The sequence below is a fragment of the Polyergus mexicanus genome, unplaced genomic scaffold (assembly GCF_030449975.1).
Source record: "Polyergus mexicanus isolate NDT 795.1 unplaced genomic scaffold, iyPolMexi1.0 SCAF_23, whole genome shotgun sequence".
NCBI lineage: Eukaryota > Metazoa > Arthropoda > Insecta > Hymenoptera > Formicidae > Polyergus > Polyergus mexicanus.
This window is the reverse complement of record NW_027223343.1, coordinates 588088-609091: the sequence shown is the minus strand read 5'-3', so window position 1 is coordinate 609091 and position 21004 is coordinate 588088. Positions and strand designations below refer to the sequence as shown.

General features: G+C 43.2%; 1 protein-coding gene and 1 long non-coding RNA gene across 5 annotated transcripts in view; one reads left to right on the top strand and one right to left on the bottom strand.

The window, feature by feature from the left end:
- Soxn (SRY-box transcription factor soxNeuro) overlaps window positions 1–21004 on the top strand; it is a 121826-nt gene that overhangs the window by 80526 nt on the left and 20296 nt on the right. For 3 of the 4 annotated variants that reach the window (XM_070312864.1, XM_070312862.1, XM_070312861.1), the window contains one exon: window positions 6189–6349. The exons of the other annotated variant lie outside the window; for it this stretch is intronic. In XM_070312864.1, coding sequence (XP_070168965.1) covers window positions 6189–6252 — 64 coding nt within the window. In that variant the 3' untranslated portion in view covers window positions 6253–6349. Of the gene's footprint in view, window positions 1–6188; window positions 6350–21004 lie in introns of those variants that run through there. 4 annotated transcript variants of the gene reach the window in all.
- The window catches only part of LOC138942560 (uncharacterized), a 46124-nt gene continuing 26263 nt past the window's right edge, over window positions 1144–21004 (bottom strand). Inside the window, exon 5 of the long non-coding RNA XR_011448330.1 lies at window positions 1144–1257. This is a non-coding gene — a long non-coding RNA (uncharacterized lncRNA). The remainder of the gene's footprint in view (window positions 1258–21004) is intronic.

The following is a 21004-nucleotide window of genomic DNA, read 5'->3' as shown; positions in this document are numbered from 1 at the left end:
CGTTTAAATCGATCCATCCTATCGATTCTTACAACGAGTCGAGCGAGAGAGCTCTCTCACGCCGTGACCGATCCTGGTTCGATTCCTTCGCGGCCGACCGCCGGATTAAATCCGGAACGTAGATGTTTTGCCCCAGTTTCACTTGACAGGCCGATTTGCACGGCGAGTTCGTTCCGCTGAGGCAAACTAGGCGATTGGCGGCTACGATGGTCTGCCGATCGCTCGTTGGATCGATCGATTCGCTCTCCGTATCGCCAAAATCGATCGTCCTCGCGATCGGCGCGCCTTGTCACCGATCGTTCCAGTCGTCGCCGTGGCAGTCGTTTTAATTATAAAAATAAGTCGACGACGGGAGAAAAAAGGGCGAAAAAATTCTCCGCCGTCAGTCTCGGCAAGAACGGGCCCTTTCGTCGCGCTCGAACGAGTAAACTCGCGCTTCTACGCTCCCTCTCGAGAAAACATACCGGACCTCGCTCCAATTCCGATACATCGCTCGTACGGAAGGAATGAGTCGTTCTTTGAGCAACGAGCAAATTGGATAGGCGGGGCGCGAAAGTCGGGAAAGCATGTGGAACCAACCGATTCCGAACTGATCCTTGACGATCCCTCATAATGAACGACATCTATACGATGTCGTGCGTTGACTGATTGAAGGTAACACGCGAAGGGGAAAGCCGTTTCGAATTTTTAATCGCTTCTTACTTTTGCGATAATGGCTCGAAGAAAAAAGTGAATTTAATAATGAAAGAAATATATAATGCTTAGGAATAATCGCCTTTTGTGTCAAGGAACGATTGAGACGACTAGAAATGTCAATCGCGATTCTCGAATAAAATATTTATATTCGAAATAATTTTATTTATATACGATTTATTCTCTCTCTCTCTCTCTCTCTCTCTCTCTCATTGTTGTTACGTATCAGGACGCAATGCGATCGATTAAAAATTGAAACGTCAGGTGGTCGGTCGATGAGCTCGCGCGAGATACGCGTTGCTCCGACGTCTCGCGTATCCCGAATTTTTTCGAGAGGGAAAGCTTCCTCTTCGAAGGTGAAGACGGGAATGCGCCCCGTCATTCCACGGATCTTCCCGTACCGGGAACCTCGGAATGGAACCCCCAAAGTTCTCCATCGAGGGTGACGGCTATGAAATCGTTCGTGATTGCTCCTCTCACTTTGTAGCCCCCAATCTTCCAGGCTCCACCAAGTAGTTATCCGAAGGTACTGTCGATCAGTTCTTCCCTCCGGAATTTTTCTTTCTGTCGAAAAATATTTACAACAAAAGTCTTGCGATCCGAGAAGATCTTAATAGAAATTTTTGAAGTACAAAATTACGTTGTTATATAAATTGATATTACAATATATAACGATGTTGCAATAATACAAAAGTCATAAAAAAAAAAAAAAAAAAAAATACAATTATTCGGCCTTTGTTCTCTTTACAGAATTATATGCTTAGAAAATGCTATCGCTTAATTAATTTTTTTTACGATCTAACTGGCGACTTTTGACTGCATAACGATCCCGATTTATCATAGTTTGCGATAAATATTGCGAACGGTGTTTCGTCGCGTGTTGATAGTTTTTGCGAATCGCCCAAATGGCACGGCTTATTAAGTCGATAATCGATTCCGGCGGCTCTGCATCGCGGCTCGTTTCGCACCGGCGATTTTTCTCAGGTACGCGCGATAGTGCTGATTCACGGAAATGGCGGAGCGGGGCACGAGAGAAGGGAAAGGCGCAGCGTTCTGGAAGGTACGCGCGGGTTCTCTTCGGGTGAGATTAACACGTCAAAGACGACGCGCCCTCTCTGTCTCAGCATTTGCCTCGTAATACCCGGTGGATACAGGACTAATGGGTTATTTTAGGTAATTAGCCGCGCCGGGGTCGTTGTTCCTTGCGTGTGAAGAGTTCTCTCTCTCTCTCTCTCTTTCCACGCCCGATTTCCTCGCGTCTCTCCCGTACGCACGCGGGATTAATCGCCATTTCCCCCACCCCCCTCGTAGGATGCTAGGTGGACACTTTCTTTAATTAGTCAGCCCCCGATGTGCTCTCGACGACTCACTTTCGCGTTGAACGGCTCGTCGTGCTTATAATTCACGGGAACATAGTAGTAGGCGAAGGCCGGGGACTAGAGGGTAAATTGCAACAGTCATGGCGATGCTCTGTGCCTTTCACGGTTGCGACACGCTGTTACGGGAGTTTCATAGTCAACATTGGCAGAATGCCTGGTGGATAATGGCAAATTCTCTCTGCTGCAGCAGAGACGCGACAGAATTCGTGACTATCCACCTTGGATCCAGTTGCACCTAACACAATTGCTTCACGTTTTGCAATTGAAATCGAAGACGCCGGGATTCGAGGGAAGGAAAATACAGTTCGAGTCAGTTTTCAATCAGAAATAGAACTTGCAACAGAATGCTTCGCGTCTTAAGTATTAATATCTCTATACATTAACGATAATTATCGTAATTCGACTGATTCCTCTAGCAAAGACTTGAATTAGATTCAAAGATGGCTCTTACAATCGATTTTCGACGTAAATAAAAGAAGCAGCGAATATCGCGGTGCAGATTCTCTCTCGATCGAATTAATAATCGCATGATCGAGCGATTAAATGCGATCGCGCGACCGCGAATTCGGCAATTATGGCCGCTAATAATGAGTAGCTCGCGACAGCTTTCTTCATACCTGAAGAAGGAAGGTTCGCGCGCGCTCGCGCGCGAATGAGAGTATCCGTCGAAGGCGCGAGGCCAAGGTAGATCGTCCGAGAAATCGGCTTTGCCGAGTCACGCTATATAACGAACCTCAGCCGGGTGCTAGTTCGAGACGAGCACCCAAGCCTCCTTTCTCGAGTGGAATCCGAATCACGGCTAGCCGCAAAACGCGACGCAGTAAGAAGAAGATCGTTACCTTGAGGGAAAGATCAAGGGTCAGTTTTGCTGGAAAGAAACGTCAGCGCGGTTGGTCCGCGTATGGTTAACCCTGGAGAAGTCCACAATCGTTAACCACACGCTGCGATTAAAGAAAAGGCGGCTTTTATCATTCGTTTAATTGTCTTCCTTTATCTTCTTTGTTAAACGGAAGAAAATTCATTTATACCGAAAGACGCCCGAAAATAATCCTGTATAAATATGATAGGAAATCATTAAAGGTTAACAAGAGATCCTTCCGCGCTGTGGCTCTTTTTCGTTTTCACGAACGTCTTGAAAATGCAACGAGGGAGACGATGCTCTCTCTCTCTCTCTCTCTCTCTCTCTCTCTCTCTCTCTCTCTCTCTTTCGGCGCGGTAATATTTCAGAGGAGAGACACGCGCTCTCTTCCCAAGGAACGTTTCGCCAGAAATTAGATCGGCGTTCCTTCCGCGGCTCTTCGCGAGATCTCTCAATGACAGCCGATTAAGGACGATTCGTTGCGAGAACGGGAACGGGCGTCGGCGAAACATCGGCGCGGCAGGGACGGCCCGCTTCGTTAATTTCTGATTTTCCTCGGTCCGCATCACTTTTTAATTGACGCCAGAAATTGAACCAGAGAGCGGGCAGAGAACGCTCTGGCTGACCGCGCGTCCGTTCTCGCAAAGTCATCCTCCGCTACCTCCTCATCGCCACCTCGCCTCTCTTTCCCTTCCCTTTCTTTCCCTCGTCACTCTCCCTTCCCCCCCCCCCCTGAAATCATTTACGCTAGTTCTCCACGTTCAGGATCGGATTAAGCTGTACGCAAAGCGAAAGATTACGCTGTCGTAAGATTGCTCGCGCGACTGAACCCGTCCCTCGCCATTATTCGGAATATTTGCTTATTATATCAGTATAATGTTTAGAATCGTCTTGTAACGTAACTGAAATTGAGAATTGATGGCACGGTCGATTTTTCTCACGAGGAAGATTAGAGATCACGGATCGCATCGATATTTCTTATAATATTTTTTTATTATTGAGCTTGATATATTTCTTTCTTTTTCTTATAAATGATAGTTTCGCTCATTTTTCTTTTTTCTTTCGAGATATAATTGTATGACAATGATGCGCGAAAATGTGAATTTCGCGGGAAATGATTCGAATTTTAAATTAACAATTCGTCAAACGACTTGCTTCTATTCATACTATACTTGTATTCTAATTTCAACGAGTTTTACTTACTCACACTTTGCGAAATATCGTTTTCAGAGCAACTATATTTTCTATGCAAAAGACAAGCGTCGCATTCGTGATACTACAAATAGATATTATTAGAGAGGTACTATACAAATGTGTATTATTTTTAAACGTGAAAAATCTTTAGAGGACAAGATTTCCGTGTTTCAACTCTCGTTGTCTAAAAAGACTCGAGGTCAGTCGAGAGCCGGGCAACGTTATATCGGGCTTCATACCCCGCCAGCACATTTTCCATCGGCTCGCCAGGTGTTCATGTCCCGCCTGTCAGTTTCCAGCCCGCGGAGATGCTGCCAATGACACCGATCTTTGTCCCACCCGCATCCGTCACGCGCCAGCTCGCCTCCTACCTTTTCCCATTCGTCGCGTTTTCCCGCTACTGTTCTCCGCTGCTGCAGCTCGCACGAGCGAATTGTACGGCAGCCTGGACCGATCCGGGTTCCACCTGCTGCTACCGTCTCGTCTCTCCTCGGTGAAACCAATGTCGCCTCTTCGCCGAACCGATCGTCGCCGTCGCGTCGCGTCTCATCTCGTCTCGTCTCGTCTCCATCTCTCCGTCTCCTCCAGCAGTCGTGGCTGTCATTGACAGGAGCTCTCGACTCGCGTAAAAATAATTACACTGAAAGAGAAGACTGGTACAGATTGTGGATCTTCGCTTTCCATCCATTCGACGGCCATTGTGAGGAACGGATGGATGAACGAACGGACGGACGGACGGACGGCTTAATAAGCTCGACACGATAAAAATTTATCTGCCCACGCGCGCTTCTCTGCGTCGAGTCATAACGCGAGACGCTTACTGCGTATTTTCCGCCTTGTATTCTTAAAATGCAAATTTATTCCAGAGCTTAAAACTCAAAACAAAATCGATATCATTTATTCGAGTAATTAAAATATATTTAATATTATATCATACATACAAATAATCATATAAATCATCATATTATTATTTAGAATATTAATTTTATCGAATATTACATTCGATCCGGAATGTATTAAAAATTCCGCTTCGCTCGAGATCAATCGTGCTCGCTAACGAGAAAGGCATTTCTCGTAAAGCTCCCGAGTATATCGGATATCGCGAGATGATGCGTCAGAGAATTAATCGTAATTATCAACAGGGTAATACACGTGACACGTACACGCCCGTGAACGCGCGCGAGAAAGATGTTGAAAGCTCGCGGGATACACGCGGGGAGGGGTTAATAAAAGGCTCGCAATCGTTCCGCTTCGACACGCCATGACAAACAATCATCGATCTGCGGAAACAATGATTCGCTTTTTTTTTTTTTAAATATAAATCCCCAAAAGACCGGTAGCAATTGCAATCAGTAAGTTTATATTACCACTTCGTCGACGATGCCACCCTCTTCATCAACGCGGCAGCTCGTCAACAGCCATTTACATTCGGTTTTTGTTCGCCATTTACACAAAAGCGGATCGTTACCCTTTTTTTCCCCAACTTTAAACAACTCTCGGCGTAACAAGTACAACGTGCCATTGAATTTTATCGGCTCGGTAAATATATATCAGTATCTCATAACTGGAGCAACTCGTGTCATTTTACGACAGTTGTTGAAATATAAAAGGACGTGCGCTGTACGTTCCAAATAAACATTTCACGTTTCAATATGGATCTTTTTTTTCTGTATTTCACACCCACAAAAGGGATTACTCTGATTGTTTAATTAATACTTACATATTGATATATAAATTGAATTACCTCGTCATATTGCGATAATGTATTAAACGACATTTATGTCTATCGATATATGTGTTATAATAACAAATACGTAGGATTGAAAATAGAATTAAATTTTAAATTAAAAATATTTTTAATTTTTAGATTTTATTTGAATTGTTTATTATTGTAATCGTTAAAGTGTAACTACACTACTTTGTTTTCTGGACCACATATATAAGTCATTTTAATTCAATTTATTTTTTAATCCTGATTATTCAACGCGTCACTATGTTATAATAATCTTAAGAGAATAATAAATCGACAGATCTTGTCTGACATTCCATTTGTTTTTTTCTAGAACCGGGTCGCTGTACATCGAGACGCTGCCGCGCGAAACTACCCCAGCCCAGAACCAGTTATGAACATATGATTAAGCTCGTTTTAATAAGTTTTTATGTAGATCTTACGCGTAAGGATGTATAATAAAAATAAGTGTTAAATAAACGAGATGCATTGAGACACCCGCCAGTAATTTCGTTGCAGCGAGAATGGTACGTATTGAACCCTTGGACTTTCTCATTGCCGATTTGAATCTTGATACTCAAAATATTCGGAATACTCGTGATAATGGAAAATAAAGCTAGACGTACAGCGGAACATGCTGTGATTGAGAATTTCGAGCGGGGAATATCAAGAACGATGCTTCGATTAGGTAGCCGAATAACCAAGTTCCTTCCTTAACTTCTCTAACTGCAATCGGTAGGAATAGCGTTACAATTTCTCTCTCTCTCTCTCTCTCTCTCTCTCTGCGCGATTATCGAATCGGAGAGAATTGGCATCTTCGGGTTTTCGGACGCGGAAATGAATCCGCGGTGAATCGGGATGCGTACCTTCTCGAAGAGATTATAGCTCTTCGATAGATGCGCCATGTTTCGGATAAAGACGAATGGCCGACCGTGTTTAATTTTCTGATGCAAACGAAGAGGGTCGATGTACGAAGGAAGGCGGATCTTGGCTCGTCTTCTCTGCCAGCATCGTCACCGTGGAGATGAGAGTATGGCTGCTCCTCCATCGGAAACTTGATGCTCGCGTGTAGCTTTGAGATCCGAAGGAATATTTTTTCCAATAATATATATATATATGAAATATAGATTGCGAGATAAATTTTATACATTTTTAATCCGAGCCATTTTTTATAATGAAATTTTTGTCTTATTAAAGTATCAATTCAAATGGAACGTGATATATCGATAGATCTTTTTTATCAAACTTTTCTTGACAAAAGGAATAATATATTATTTTATATTATATTTCTAAGACAGAGTTTATCTTAGATTTTATTACTTGGAAATATTTTTGAAGATCTTAAGGCGCGTTATCACGAAAAATGCAATATACATTTAATTTGGCGACACGCGTTTCGCTTGTTTTCTCGATAGCCTCGAGTGGGCTACTCGCGATCTACCCGACAAAGACGAACGCTCGGTACAAGAAGGGAAGATATTGGCCCGTCTTTTCCATCCAGTCGTCACCGTGGAGACGCGGATGACGTGGGTATTCTCCTGGATTCTCGATCTCGGGAGAGTCTGTCTCCTACATGGACGAGAGAGCGCGAACCCTCTCCGGAATCTAACCCTCCCTTGCCGCCGCGGAGGATCGCAAGGACGAGGGTTGCCGGCGAGGTCTCGCCTGATTGGCGGCCGTGGACTATCGACCAACCCGAGACCAGCCCTTTGTTTTAGCCACCACCCTTGGCGGGTATCGAGGGTATCCAACTTAAAGTCCGGGTCATTGAACGCTCATGAGATTTCGATCTGTTTTATAGAGGTAGAAAATAATCAGAAAATTCGATTATTGCATGAATTTTGATGCGGCATCTTTTCATAGTAAAGATTAATAAATAATAAAGTAATATTTAATTGTCTTTATAATCTATATAAAAGAGATGTTCAAAGAAACGGAGATCTTTACGTTCATCGGAAAAAAATATCATAATGTCTGAATATCTGTGGCTAAAAGAGACGAGCATGCGTGCAAAATCGCGCGCGTCGACCTTACGGCATCGCGTTTGCATACTCGCTCGCGGATCGATGATGCAGCACGTGCTACGGCCTTGTAATACACTGCGTTCACCTGCATACCGTACGTCCCCGCTGCATCCCGGCTGCTTAGCATAATTAGTGACTGACGATTAACAGGCGTGCATCAGTACCGGCTAATGGCTTAATTAATTCGCCACGTACTAATACCGTCGTGCCGGAGATCGGACAAGCATCTCGCCAGTTTCTGTTGCTCCATTTTAAATCGCGCGTATCTTCTTCGAGATGCCACTTGTCGTTCACTTTATACATCCCTGATTTTCCGGTAAAATATCCAGATAAAGTGTGATAAATTTGATAGATACTATCAGCGGGTGTCACTTACATTTTGTGATCGTTAATATTTTTAGTTTCCTCGCGAATCGTATTAGCCGTTAATATCAGCGAGTAACGTCAAAGATTATTTTTCTCAGATGTTGATCCGGATTACGATTACGCGATTCCCCCCGACGAATGTTCGCATTTCCATAATCAGGGCGATGGCATATTTCGTGTACATGTCATACAATATGATAGGCGTGCGATTTAATTAACATCGGCGTTAATTTAATTGGCTGCGGTTATATCGGATATGTTTCGAAACGGTTCTTGTAAACTTATGTAACGCTCGTGCAAACACATATACGCGTATTGTTATTAGATCGGTAAAAAAAAAAAAGGGATGAGAGAAAACGTAAGAGGAACGAAACGAGGCGAACGTAGCCCCGCCGCGGTTCGTCCGTCAATCAGCCCTCTCTCCCTTGCCAAATTACTGTCAAACGCAATTAGAATTGACATGGAAGGCCGGAGCTAAATCAAAATCGCGAGGTAAACCCCCTCGATAACGATTTCAACCCCGTAGGCTATGCTCAGTCGCAATTTTCTCCCGCCGCTAATTAATATACCTCGTATCGTACGTCAATTCGACAGTACCGCCTCCTCCCTCTCTTCCCTTCGCCACCCTTTCTCCTCCCTAACTCCCGATCCGCCCTGATATACGACGATCGTCGATGAAAGAGAGGAGGCTATATTTTTCAGAGGTATGTCTCGATGCCAGCGAGCAGGACGCGAATCGATATTCGCGGACATATTTAACGGAGATGGTTTCGTTAAACTGTTAATTAGAAAAAAAACGCGATAAGAAAATTAGCGGCGAAAAGATACACATTACACAGACGATAACTTCTCGGGTCCCTGGAGCTAATCATTTTTTTTTTTCGATCCCTCCTATGCTTTCTGAGGTACCAAAGTAAACATACGGAGGTCGCAACATGCGCGGTGATCTTTGTATCTCTTAACGCATGATAAAAGATATAGTTTTAAAAAAATTTTCGACAAATTTTCATGTACATGTAAATTTACAGCGATGAGAAAATAATACTCGTAAGTTTTCGCTTGCTATCTCTCTTTATTTGTCCCGCTTTTCACTCGCGAAAGCTCGCCGGGGAAGAAATTGAGGTTTCGCGAAGGTAAATATCTCGCCGGATCCGTGCCAGAATCTATATTTTTTTTTTCCCTCTTTTCTCGTTCTTCCCCCCTTTTTTTTCACCGAAGGAGACGATCCTCTTTAGAGGTAGGATGATATATATTAAAGAGATGCTTTTTGGCAATAAACAATCGGGCAACGGGGGTCGGAGGCAGTTAGATAGGGCATTAGGGTGAATTATTCTGGCCACCCAGCGTAAAAAGACCGATGAATCACGGGAGTAACGGGGTCCTTGCTCTCTCGATGATGTTGTATCTTGTCCTACGGCCTCTTAAACTCGACGATTTCGTTCCACCTCTAAAAACTAATACGCTCGTTCCTGCCTCTTATCTTCTCGGTCAATAAGTATGCTCCGCATCCTTCGTTTCTCTCTCCGTAATTATTTAACAGGTCTTATTCTTAAATAAAGCAAAATAAGATGAAACGTCTTAATCTATTATATTAGATTTTTTTTGTATAAAACGAAAATAAATACGCATTAAAGTAATTAGGCGTAAAAATATGTAACTCCAGTGATATATAGTTTGTGTCGATCTTTTCATTCGATAACAATAGTAACGAATTGAAAAATTTTAGAATTTTTTTATTTCTAAAAATTAGAATCGCGGGACATTTTTTAAATGCACCATCCTTCTCAACGCGACAGATGCGATTGCAGCGATTGTGACGATGCCGAATACGTGTGCGGGCACATTCGTGCAGGCGCACTCGCACACGTATATACACGCATGCATACACACACTCATTCTCCAGTACCGTATTACCCGGGGTCGGGACTTTTTCATTACGGTAAGAGCCGATTGCATTTTTTTACGTCTCCCAACAACGGGGGTGTCCAATCTGGAGAATCGCGTGGAAGGAGGGCCATCTAATCACGTGTTCCTGGCAATCGTGTCCCGCTCGTCGATCCTCACTGCCCCTGCTCCTCGAGCCGTCACCCCTTTCATCCCCCCGTCCGCGTATCCTCATCCTTGGACACAATTCTCTTCTAGGGAGAACGAAGAGCCTTTTATTCGATGGCCGTAGGGGCGACCAGGACGCGATCTCTCTCGCTTTCTCTCTTTTCCTCTCTCTCTCTCTCTCTCTTTCTCTATCTATCTTCACGTGATCTCCTTTTTTTTCCTTTTTTTTTTTGCACTACACAGACCGTCCTTTCACCATCCGGGGACGCCTCTTCAATCGGGCTTAGCCGCCCGGCGTAATTAAGCTGCGATTGAAAATTAATCATCGTGGATCGATTTCGTGCGTCGGCGTCGCTTGCAACTCCTCTTGGCGAAAGAAACGATAAAAAGGAGCCTCCTTCCCTCATTCCGAGATATCGGGACGAGCGCCGGGATGAAAGTGAAGGTCCTTTTGATCTCGCGGGGCATCTCTCCCTCCGTGTCCCTGCCTCCGTGTGACGCGCAAATTTCTTGCACCAATTATCTCACATTCGCGAGGATCATTATTTTCGTCGTGTTCCATCGACGATTGTTTATATTTCCTACCGCGGATTTGTCTTCCTTCCCCGCGTAAGAGGATTTGGGTGACGCTCGTGATCCTGGATGCATCGAGACGTATACGTGATGCGCTTATACAAAAATATGAATACGAGTACAAGAGATACGCGCGTATTGTCAAATAGGGTGTAAATCCTTTTATCTTTTTTCACATTTAAATCAATTATCGAATGTTAATATAGTTGCGCTCTTTTACTTTCGTTTCGATTTTTTATTAATCTTCACGAGAGAATTGACGTATTTATCGAGCGCATCTCTATATTTCACCCCAGTTGGTTACCGATTATGGTAACCTCATGGGGATAGGACATTTCAATCGGGAATAGATTATCATCGTCCAATCATCTTTTCCGTCATCGATGTAGTAAGTAGGTCGTGAAGAGTTTTTTCGTGCCGTATCGTTATCTCCGTCATCGCATTTGTCTCTTTTTATTTACCCGTTGAGTTTGGCGAAGGTTTAATATACTCGTCGTTTTCGCGCATTTATCTATTCCATATCCGCGAAGTAATCGGTCTAGAATTCGTCTAATCTGGGAAAAGAAGAGCGACTGACGACGGAAAGAATTAAAGACTCGTCCTTGTCGGCAGTCCTTTTTCAGGAGCTCTCAGCTCTCGAGTCGATCTCGGGGAGCTCAGACGGTCGAGCGAGCCTCGGTCTTCTCTCTTCTTCCTCATCCTCGCGAAATCCCAATAATCCGCGATGAGACACAGATTGAGTCCATGGACGGTGGAAAAAAGCGCACGAAGAGCGAGAGGTGGAGGAGGGAGAGGGAGGAGATAGAAAGAAAGCTACGCGACGGGAGAAGAAAATTGGAATCCTTCCGGAACGGAGGATGATAAAATTGCGGATGGTCAGGTGTTACCGTAATCCGGATTTAGACGAGAGCAGCGTCCGAGCGCATCTTCCAACTATAGCAATATATATATGTATGTACATGTAATCTACCTTGGTCCTTGCAGCGTAGATTCTCCCTCTCTCTCTCTCTCTTTCTCTCTTTCGTCTTGGATACCCGACTCGATTTCAATTTTAGAAAAACAATCGTTGTATTTTGTTGTAAATCCATTAAATTTTATATTATCTTAAAATCTTACATTCACGTAAAATTAACGTCATTTCGGGCTTCAAAATATTGAGCTCTAATACTTTGGCATTTCTCGCTAAAACGAATAAGAATAATAAAGAAATGTGTAAAATACAAGAGATACGATTAAGAAAATTTATATAAAAGGGAATAGAGTGTCATTCTTCCTCGGTTATCCTTATTAATTCGAAATATTGTTATTGTCGCGGTTTTACGTGCAACTTTAATGGCGAACGCATAGATGGACGACTGCATCGCGGCCTCTGACAAAGTCTACGAAGGGAATCGATTCGTGTAGACCGATTTAAAAAACACGCCCGACCGCTAACGGTCGACGATTATTTTAATTCAGCCAGATAGGGCGAGGAGCCGGCACTCGTAATTTGTTTCGAGATCGTATCTTCAAAGTGGGTCTCGACAAGGGAGAAAGAGAGGGAATATTCTCTCTCTCTCTCTCTCTCTCTCTCTCTCTCCGGTGCACACAACGAGGAATAGGATGTCCTGGGCGTGGGTCGTGGACACCCGGGAGAGAAACTCGCATAGAGATCGCTGGCAGAGAAGGACGAAAGGGAGGAGCCCTAAGACCGTTTCAATCTGTCCACTCCTCGTAATCACCGGCGAAATGACCCGGATTGGCGGCTATCCCCTTGTCTACCTCGATATCTCGATTTCTCCCTTTTTATCCTAAAACGCGAGCGTGACAAACAGATATTTCATAATCAATAAAAATGATAAAAATATTTAGTTTGCAAAAGAAACGTGCTTCTCGGTGCTTCATTTTTGAGATCCCGTAACTTCAAGACGAGGCACCTTTCCAGGCAGTGTAGCCTACCGGAATAATCTAACATTCTCGATTGTGTCTCTCTCGAGTATAACATCACGTCGTAACGCTGTACGAGTGATTCCTCTGAAAAATGTTTTCGCGAGTTTTATTCGCGACCGCTGCGGCGACGAAGATTGAGAGGGGACTGTCGAGGTCAGATCCACCACACGCACGTATTCCCGCGTATCGTATATCGTACATATCGCTTCGAAGGATCGGTGTAAGCCGGGTAGCGCGGCCTGTGTTCCCTCTCCGGTGCGGATGCAGCAGCAGCAGTAGCAGCAGCAGCCATAGCCATACTCGATGCGCACAATTAATATCGGGTCGTATCTCCGATCTCTCATTATTACTTGGCGTCTGCCGATGTGCGCGCGGGTGTAGTTCTCGCAGGAAACGGGTGTACGTGCGTGTACGCGCGCGTATTGGTACCGGCTACCGTACACCCCGGGACACCAGAGTCGGCCATGCATCATCCTAACGAGCCGGGCATCGCGTGCCGATCTGTATTAAGGATTTATAATCCTCCGGACGCCGGGGGACTCCTAATGTCCCTCGACCGAGCGAGAGATATTTGCCTATATGCCCGCTATCGCGGCGGATATACCGGAGGGAGAGGCAACCGCGTCTCCTGTCCGCCTGTTCTTCTCCTCTCTCTGAAACAGGTGGGCACACACCCACCCACGACGAATTTTTCTCACGTGCGCCTGTCTGGTGTGAGTCGCGTTCCGACATAAATCGTTGGGTAAAACGGTATTTTCAGCCAATGTTATGTGAGTTATTTTTAACATTATAACGTTTAATTATATAATATTTTAGCGTGACGTGAAATCTTAGATTTTATTCCGTAGTACTTTTCTCAAGATTGAAAGGATTGTTTCAAGTTACTTTATCGATTAAAAGAATAAAAACATTATTTTCCATAAACAAGCGTATATATTAATGCGTTTGTTTGATTTTAATCACACCAAAAGTTTATATACAGACATTGTCTTTTCTAGATCTTATTTAATAACTAATCTGATATGATGAAATACTCTTTATTCACTTATATAAATCCGATGTCTACAAAATATTATACCGCATCTAGATCGACGTCCGAGGAACGCAATCCCATCTCCTTTCTCCCGGAAAGCCCGGACGTGCGTAGCTCCCCAAAGACACGAGCGGCATTCCGGGGCTAAGCACATATTAATTAGGCGGCGTGCCGGGCAGGAAGGCATAACTCCTTCGGGGATGGTTCGAGGCCGTTGCACGACGTTGGTCGTGCCGCGATTTCCGAGTGTCGTGTTACCCGGGCCCCTTTCTCTCCCCCCGCGCGCGCGCTCGCGCGGGTCCGTAAGACCCGCGGGTGGCCCCTAGTCCCGCTGTACGCTGTCGAGGGATCTAAGGCCCGGTACGTGGACTCTCGCCGTGGAAGAAACCGGGCACGACGCTACCGTCGCATTAATAACACTGGTAGCCACTCATATGTTAAACGTCCACCCTGTTATACCGCCGCCGTACAGTGGCGGTCGTACAGAGACAGAGAAAGAGAGAGAGAGAGAGAGAGAGAGGAAATGCCATGGAGTGGATACAAACCTATCCACAGTAGTGTACAGTCGGGTGCGTTACAAGGTATTCTTAGATTCGAAGATCAAATTTCGCTATAATATTGAAAAAGCGTACCCTCGCGTTTTCGTTCATATTGTCGACTGTACAATCTAACGCTTCTTGTGCAAAGAAATCGACGGTTCCCGATATCGTGAAGTGTCCTCGTGCACGCGGATGCACCGGATGCACCATTACTGAACTCGATTGTACAGCTGCGGCTCTGCGGGTTTTCGCGCTTGCGATGCAGATCAGGTACGTTTATCTCGGCCCGCGCTCTTCCGGTAGCGCGTCGTTTACGCTAACGCTGAAGAATATTGGTCCAAGCGAGAGAGGAATCGAACCATGCGAATTTACATCGTAAAATTATTTTTCTGAATTATATGTTACTTGTCTTAATATTATTTTTATAGAGATCCTTTTTCTCTATATATTTTCTCTGCCATTTTCAAGCTTTTTTTCTTTTTTATTGCGATCTGCAAGAATGTTTTCTAAACTTTCTATGTTTGTTATTCTTTCAAATGTAATTAACCTAAAGGTTTGATGGATCTACTGAAATATTTTTGTTGTAGGTATCAGCGGCTGGATCAAGTACGTGATGTGTCGAGAAATTTTTCGATATCTCATAAAGAATATTATTGAATGAAAATTAGAATATGTTATGTTTCTTTTTGTGAAATCTGAAGATGATAATCGTTATTATCGCGGCTCATGTATAAGATTGCATGCGATTATCGTTACTCGGTATCGTCAATTATCATTATCGCATCTGCAGCAAGTGCGTAGGCATTTAAATAATTCATGTCGCTCGCTTGAAAGCATTTAAGTGCGCTGTTCTCTTCGCAAATCAGTATGCATAAATGAGAGAAAGTTTCTAGAAATACGAGAATTTAAATTCGACTGCGTCTTCTTCTATAAATCACATGTGCGTCGCATATATAAATTATGATTTGCGAATATTCTTTATTAAAAGTAAGCAATTATATAACATAATTATAAAACACGAATGAAATTTCGGGAAAATGGATGTTTATGAAATATTGAAACAGGAATTTAATTGTCGCAATAGGCCTTTACATAATTATTTTAATTATTTATCTGTTAATTACCTTAATCATTGACAAAAAAAAAAAACAGATAATAATATAAAAATGGCGAGAGAGATACCTCTGAATAATTATTTAATTAATCGATAGCGGTCTCAAAATTATGATCTTCCCTGAAAAGACGGGGCGTGTTCTGAGACCTCACCGTCTCCTCGGATCCTGGAACATAAATAACAGAAGAAGACGGTAGGGTTGCTCGCGCACCCCAGGAGGAGCCTCCGAAATCCAGAGTGCTCTATTGTCGATTAATTATCGTGAATGCCTCCGTGAAACTTCAACGTTTGATCCCCTATCTCGTCGCTGGCGATTTGTCATTGCATTTTCTCGAGATTTGTTTTTAGAACACTGGGAGTTGTAGAGAAAAGATTTTATCTCAAACGCCTTATACGCTACTTAACAGAAATAAATTAGCGATACATTCCGAAATTGGGAAAAAGGGGAACAATTCTCTTCGTAATATTAATTTCGAACAGTTTATATAAGGCTACGATTAAAAAAGTACGGATTATTATGGAAATATCGCGGTGTTTAAATCGAATCGCGCGGGTGGTAACTTGGATATTTAAATTCGATATAGCGATAAGCAGCGGGAGGAGACCGCGAAATGATATTTATCATACAGGCGTGATATAGAAAGGAGTTTCGAGAATTGCCGGAAGTATCGTCCCAATATATCGATAACCCCGAGACGCGTTCTTCGCTGCTGAATGCGGAACGGAAGTCGGTAAATTTATGTCTGGAATTCGTTTACATGTATATATATATATATATATATATATATATATGGATCTGGTGTGTCGGGCCGCCTGCAACGGCAGGTAAGGCAGAGAGAAAGGGGGAGAAGAAAAAGAGAAACGAGAGAGAGAGAGAGAGAGAGAGAGAGAGAGAGAGAGAGAGAGAGAGAGAGAGAGAGAGAGAGAGAATGCAAAGTGGTACGAGGCGAAGCCATCTCGCGATGATATGAAACGATTTTCCTCGTGGTCGAGGAGGCGGTGTTATCAGAAATTGAAATGCCACGAGGAAGGGAATCGTAAACATAAAATGGTACAGAATAATATAATATCCTTCGTCATTCTATATTATCGCTGCGCGAACATTGAAGAATAACGCGATTTACTGTCAAAATATTCTATATATAATTACTTTATAAAATTTGATTCTCAATTATTCCATTCCACTTCTCGAATAATTAAATATAATACATATTATTGCCAATGAAAGCAATAATTTTCAAAATTTTTTTGCCATAATTTAATAATGAAATATTAATACGCAATCGTAATTGTACAGGTCAGGTTTTAATTACAGATATTTTTTTTTCATGCTTTTTTCATTCGATATATTTTTTACACAGTTAGATATGAAATACTTTATAATTTTGAATATTCGTATATACAGTTGACAAACTGTGCAACATCGAGAGCTTTTTATAAATTCTCGAGCGCGCATTAAAGATGATCAAAGATCCTTTCTATGACTCTCAGCATTCAGTGGATAATCGTCTAATCGCTCAATTGAACATTGATAAGAATCTTCGTAGTCTGCGAGAGGATAGCGAATACTTTGCCGTCATTAGGGTTCATCAATAATTCAGCGTTCATTACTATGGTAAAAATGACGTTCCGTTATCATCGTTCCCGTCGATTGATTCAAAACTCTCCAGCGCTTTCGGAATGCGACGACCACCCCTACGAAGGATAGATTCCGCGCGTTAACGCCGTGTAATGGCACGCGCTTTGATTAAACGATGTGTATACGACAGGAAAACAACGTTCCTATTAACACCGAGTCGTTCATTAACATTTACACGTCGCGTGTAAGCGTATCCCCGAGAAACGAGCATGACCCAGCATGCACGCGCGCATCTTTCGCGTGTTTCGCTCGGCGGAGGTGGCGATAATTGCTTAATTGACGGCGGTCGCCGATAAGCATCGCCGCGTGGCTGCGAGATGGTAAGTGTAATATCTTCGCGAGTCTCTTGGCTAGCTGTATGTTGGTATCTCCGATGAGACAGCCGCGATGGAGAGGACGAGAGAAGAGACGAGGAGATACCGGAGGTGGACTACGATGTAAAAGCGTACGAAGGAGAGAGAGAGAGAGAGAGAGATGATGGTACAAAGAAAGAGATGAAGGAACCTCGTCTCGTATCGATGGCCCCGAAGAGACGAGGTGTGTACGTGGTGTCGGCTGACGTGTCTTTTCTCCTGGCGAACAAGGCCTCGTTGTAGAAAGGTGTCGGGGCAGCGCGAGCAAAGAGCCTCGAGAGAGATCCGCTCCTTTCCCCGTCCCCTCTCCGTCACTCTCCTTCCTTCCCGAATGCCTCTTCTCCTCCGTCACCCCGACCATTCCTCCCATCCGTCTTTGTCTACCTCTCGCACGTTGGCGCGAGGAGATATTAGAGATGCGAGATAGCTTTATTAAAGGTGAGAAGAGATGCCAGCGCGCGAGACACCACCGAGTCGGTCGCTTTGATCACACGAATTATCGTGACTCCTCGGACGCGACCCGCTCGTCTCTATCTCTCTGTGTGTTTCTCTCCTTCTCTCTTTCTTCCTATCTCGAGTCTCGCTTTCGAGAGTTCGTACGACACCCTCTCGCGAGCGATCAACGCGAGAGAAAAGTATGCGCGCTCGGATCGAGCGACTCACTTTGTGCCGGATTGTATATCTTACACAAGCTCCGACATTGTACATCATTAGAATTATAATTCCGATATAAGCATTTAAATTAGAAGAGGCCGTTCAATTATGTTTAAGTATGTTCTTCCTCCTAACCGGTATTTAAATAACGTTTTAACGATCGAATTTCAGCAATGTATGTTTTTAATGAGAAAAGCAGTCGAACAAGTTCACTTTTTCCCAGGATGCATACTATACGATATAGATTAAATAAAAATAAAAAAGAAGAGATCATAAAGAGAGAGACAGAGAAAGAGGAGAGAGGAGGGGGGGGGGAAATAAATAATTAGCTTTTTCGTTCACCCACTGCTTATAGCAATCTTGGAAGCGCATATAATTCTATATTCTAATCTTATAGATACAGCTGACAGTCTAAATCTATATATATACTTTTGGAGACCACTGAAAACGATTACCCGTAATAGCGATGACGTGCGGACAATATGTTCGTAGACATAAATACCACGATCCGATCTTTGGACACGCCTCCGATTAAATTAGGAACGCTCCGCCTGGCAAAAAAAAAAAAAAAAAACGGTTTATAAGGTGTTTAGACGCTCTGATGAACGTCGGTTGAGGACATCGGCGGTCGAGTATAAGGAATCAAAAGAATATCTTATTGCCTTATATAACGTGCATCGCACGAGCCAAGGATATAAAGAGAGTAGATTTATAGAGTAGATCATGCGTACAAGGTGTCAGAAAGTTATGGTCCAACTCTAACAAGAAAACTGACAAAATTATCCTAAAGAGATCCTTGAAGTTGTATAAAGACTTTAAATAATATATAATATCACAAATAATAAATGGACGCGCGCGAGAAATAAAAGAGAGAGAAGGAGAGAAATATAAACAGAGTTAAAAATAAAAATGGAGAATAGAGCTAATTAAATACAATGAAATGAAGAGAGGCGAAATAGAGAGGATCATCTTCTTTCGCCTGTATCGATCTCCATGCAGCCCGGAATCGCGAAAATTCCGAGAAGCTACGTCCGCTGCGTTCGGTTTGCCTCGGAGATGATGTCCGAGATATTAGAGTCCTTAGGAGGTTCGGCCTCTCCTTCGATCGTGCCATCTCACTCCCGTCCGCCTTCTGCCGGATCTCGCTCGCGCTGTCCTTTTCTTCGTCTTCTTCGGGCCGGCGATGCCGATCGTTTCGTGGCTCAAATCGTGTGCCGTCTCGCCTCTCACGGGATCTGACAGCCGGCACGTCATTACACGATGACTCGGCAATCGTACAACACCCGGGGAGAACGGAAGGGCGGTGACGGGGGATGACACCGTGGGGATCGAGAGAGAGGGAAGAGAAATGTAGAAGTGGATATAAAATACATTTGGACATAGGATTCCGCGATACTCGTTCTCTAAAACCTCAAAGAAATACTGCCTTTTCTTGTTTGCGAGAGTAAGTTTCAATAAGTGAGATTCGAGAATTTGAAGATTCGGCAAAGATAAGCTGAGAAATTTAATTCGAGATAATAAAATAGTCTCGAGAACTGCAATTTCTTTTTATTGGTCGTAAAAAATTTTACACATACATTTCTTTAAAAATTATTTATAAAAATACAGTTATTTTGTTGGTCATTTAATTTAAAATTGTAGGTAGCGGTATGTATTTGTGTTAGATATAAATAGCTTTACACTCGTTCAACACGTATACCAGACTACCAGATAAAATCGAGATAGATCTGATCGCGCTATCCTGACCGTTAAGGAACCAGCAATTTCCGAATTAGAACCAGTCACGATACAGTTACAGTTGAGGCTTTCTTCGAACGGTTCGGCCCATGTCAGAGATACGTACAGTTCCCGTTAATAAACGTCCAAATATCCCCAGACGGTATTTAATAACGTAATCTCTTGCGTTACGTGGCTAAATGTAAATAATTATAAATAAATGTCTCCCTATAAATTCTTCTCGTATCAGAAGAATATGAGAAGATCTACGTTATAACGATTTATTAATTAAAATAATTGTTCGTTTTCCGCTGATTTCCGCTGAACCATCTACGAAGGATACTGTATTTGGTTATACCGTCGAGTCATCGGCTACCTGGTGCGAAGAACTTTACGATCACGAGGCGCGAAACTCTACGACTAACCAAACGAAACGTTTCATTAAACGGGCTAATTGGCAAGACGAAAAGCGGAGAGATACTCTTCGTTCAGCTTTTAATCAGACACTTCGAGTTCACTGTGAATTCATCCCCTTTTTATTTGTGAATATATAGTTTGACCAATTTCGAAAAATCGATACTTGTCTAATGAAGATTAAATGGAGAACGCTACATATTTCTCTCTCCTTTCGTATCTTTAATATTTATTATTTCGATTACTGCGCAAATATCATCAGAGAAATTTCACAAGAAAATATATATGGAAATAAAGGAAGGATTTTTATTCTCGTTATATAATATATATCTCCGTATCTTTAAACGCTAATTCTTTAAATTCTTGTTTATTACGCGAAATCTATTTGCACGAAAGCCGCGTATTTATCCCGTAAAAATGATATGGAGAGAGAGAGAGAGAGAGAGAGAGAGAAATTCTTTGGGATCATCTTAATTTATGCTTCTCGGGCAATCTGCTCTTTCTTCCGGCATTAACGGCCGTCCATCACTGGATTTCCCTGGCGCTGCGTTTTTATTAGAAAAGTAATCGGGAGTTACTCGCGGAAGTAAATCGATGTTAGAAGTTCAGCCTCTCTCATCCCTTAAGGGCAGATGCCGCGGAAGGTCCCGCTTTTCGCGCAAGTTCTCGCGAGCGATAACGAAAAGCGCTGAGATCCGTTAATCGGCGAAATTTGCTAAAAATAAAGAGCGACGGTGTCGCGCA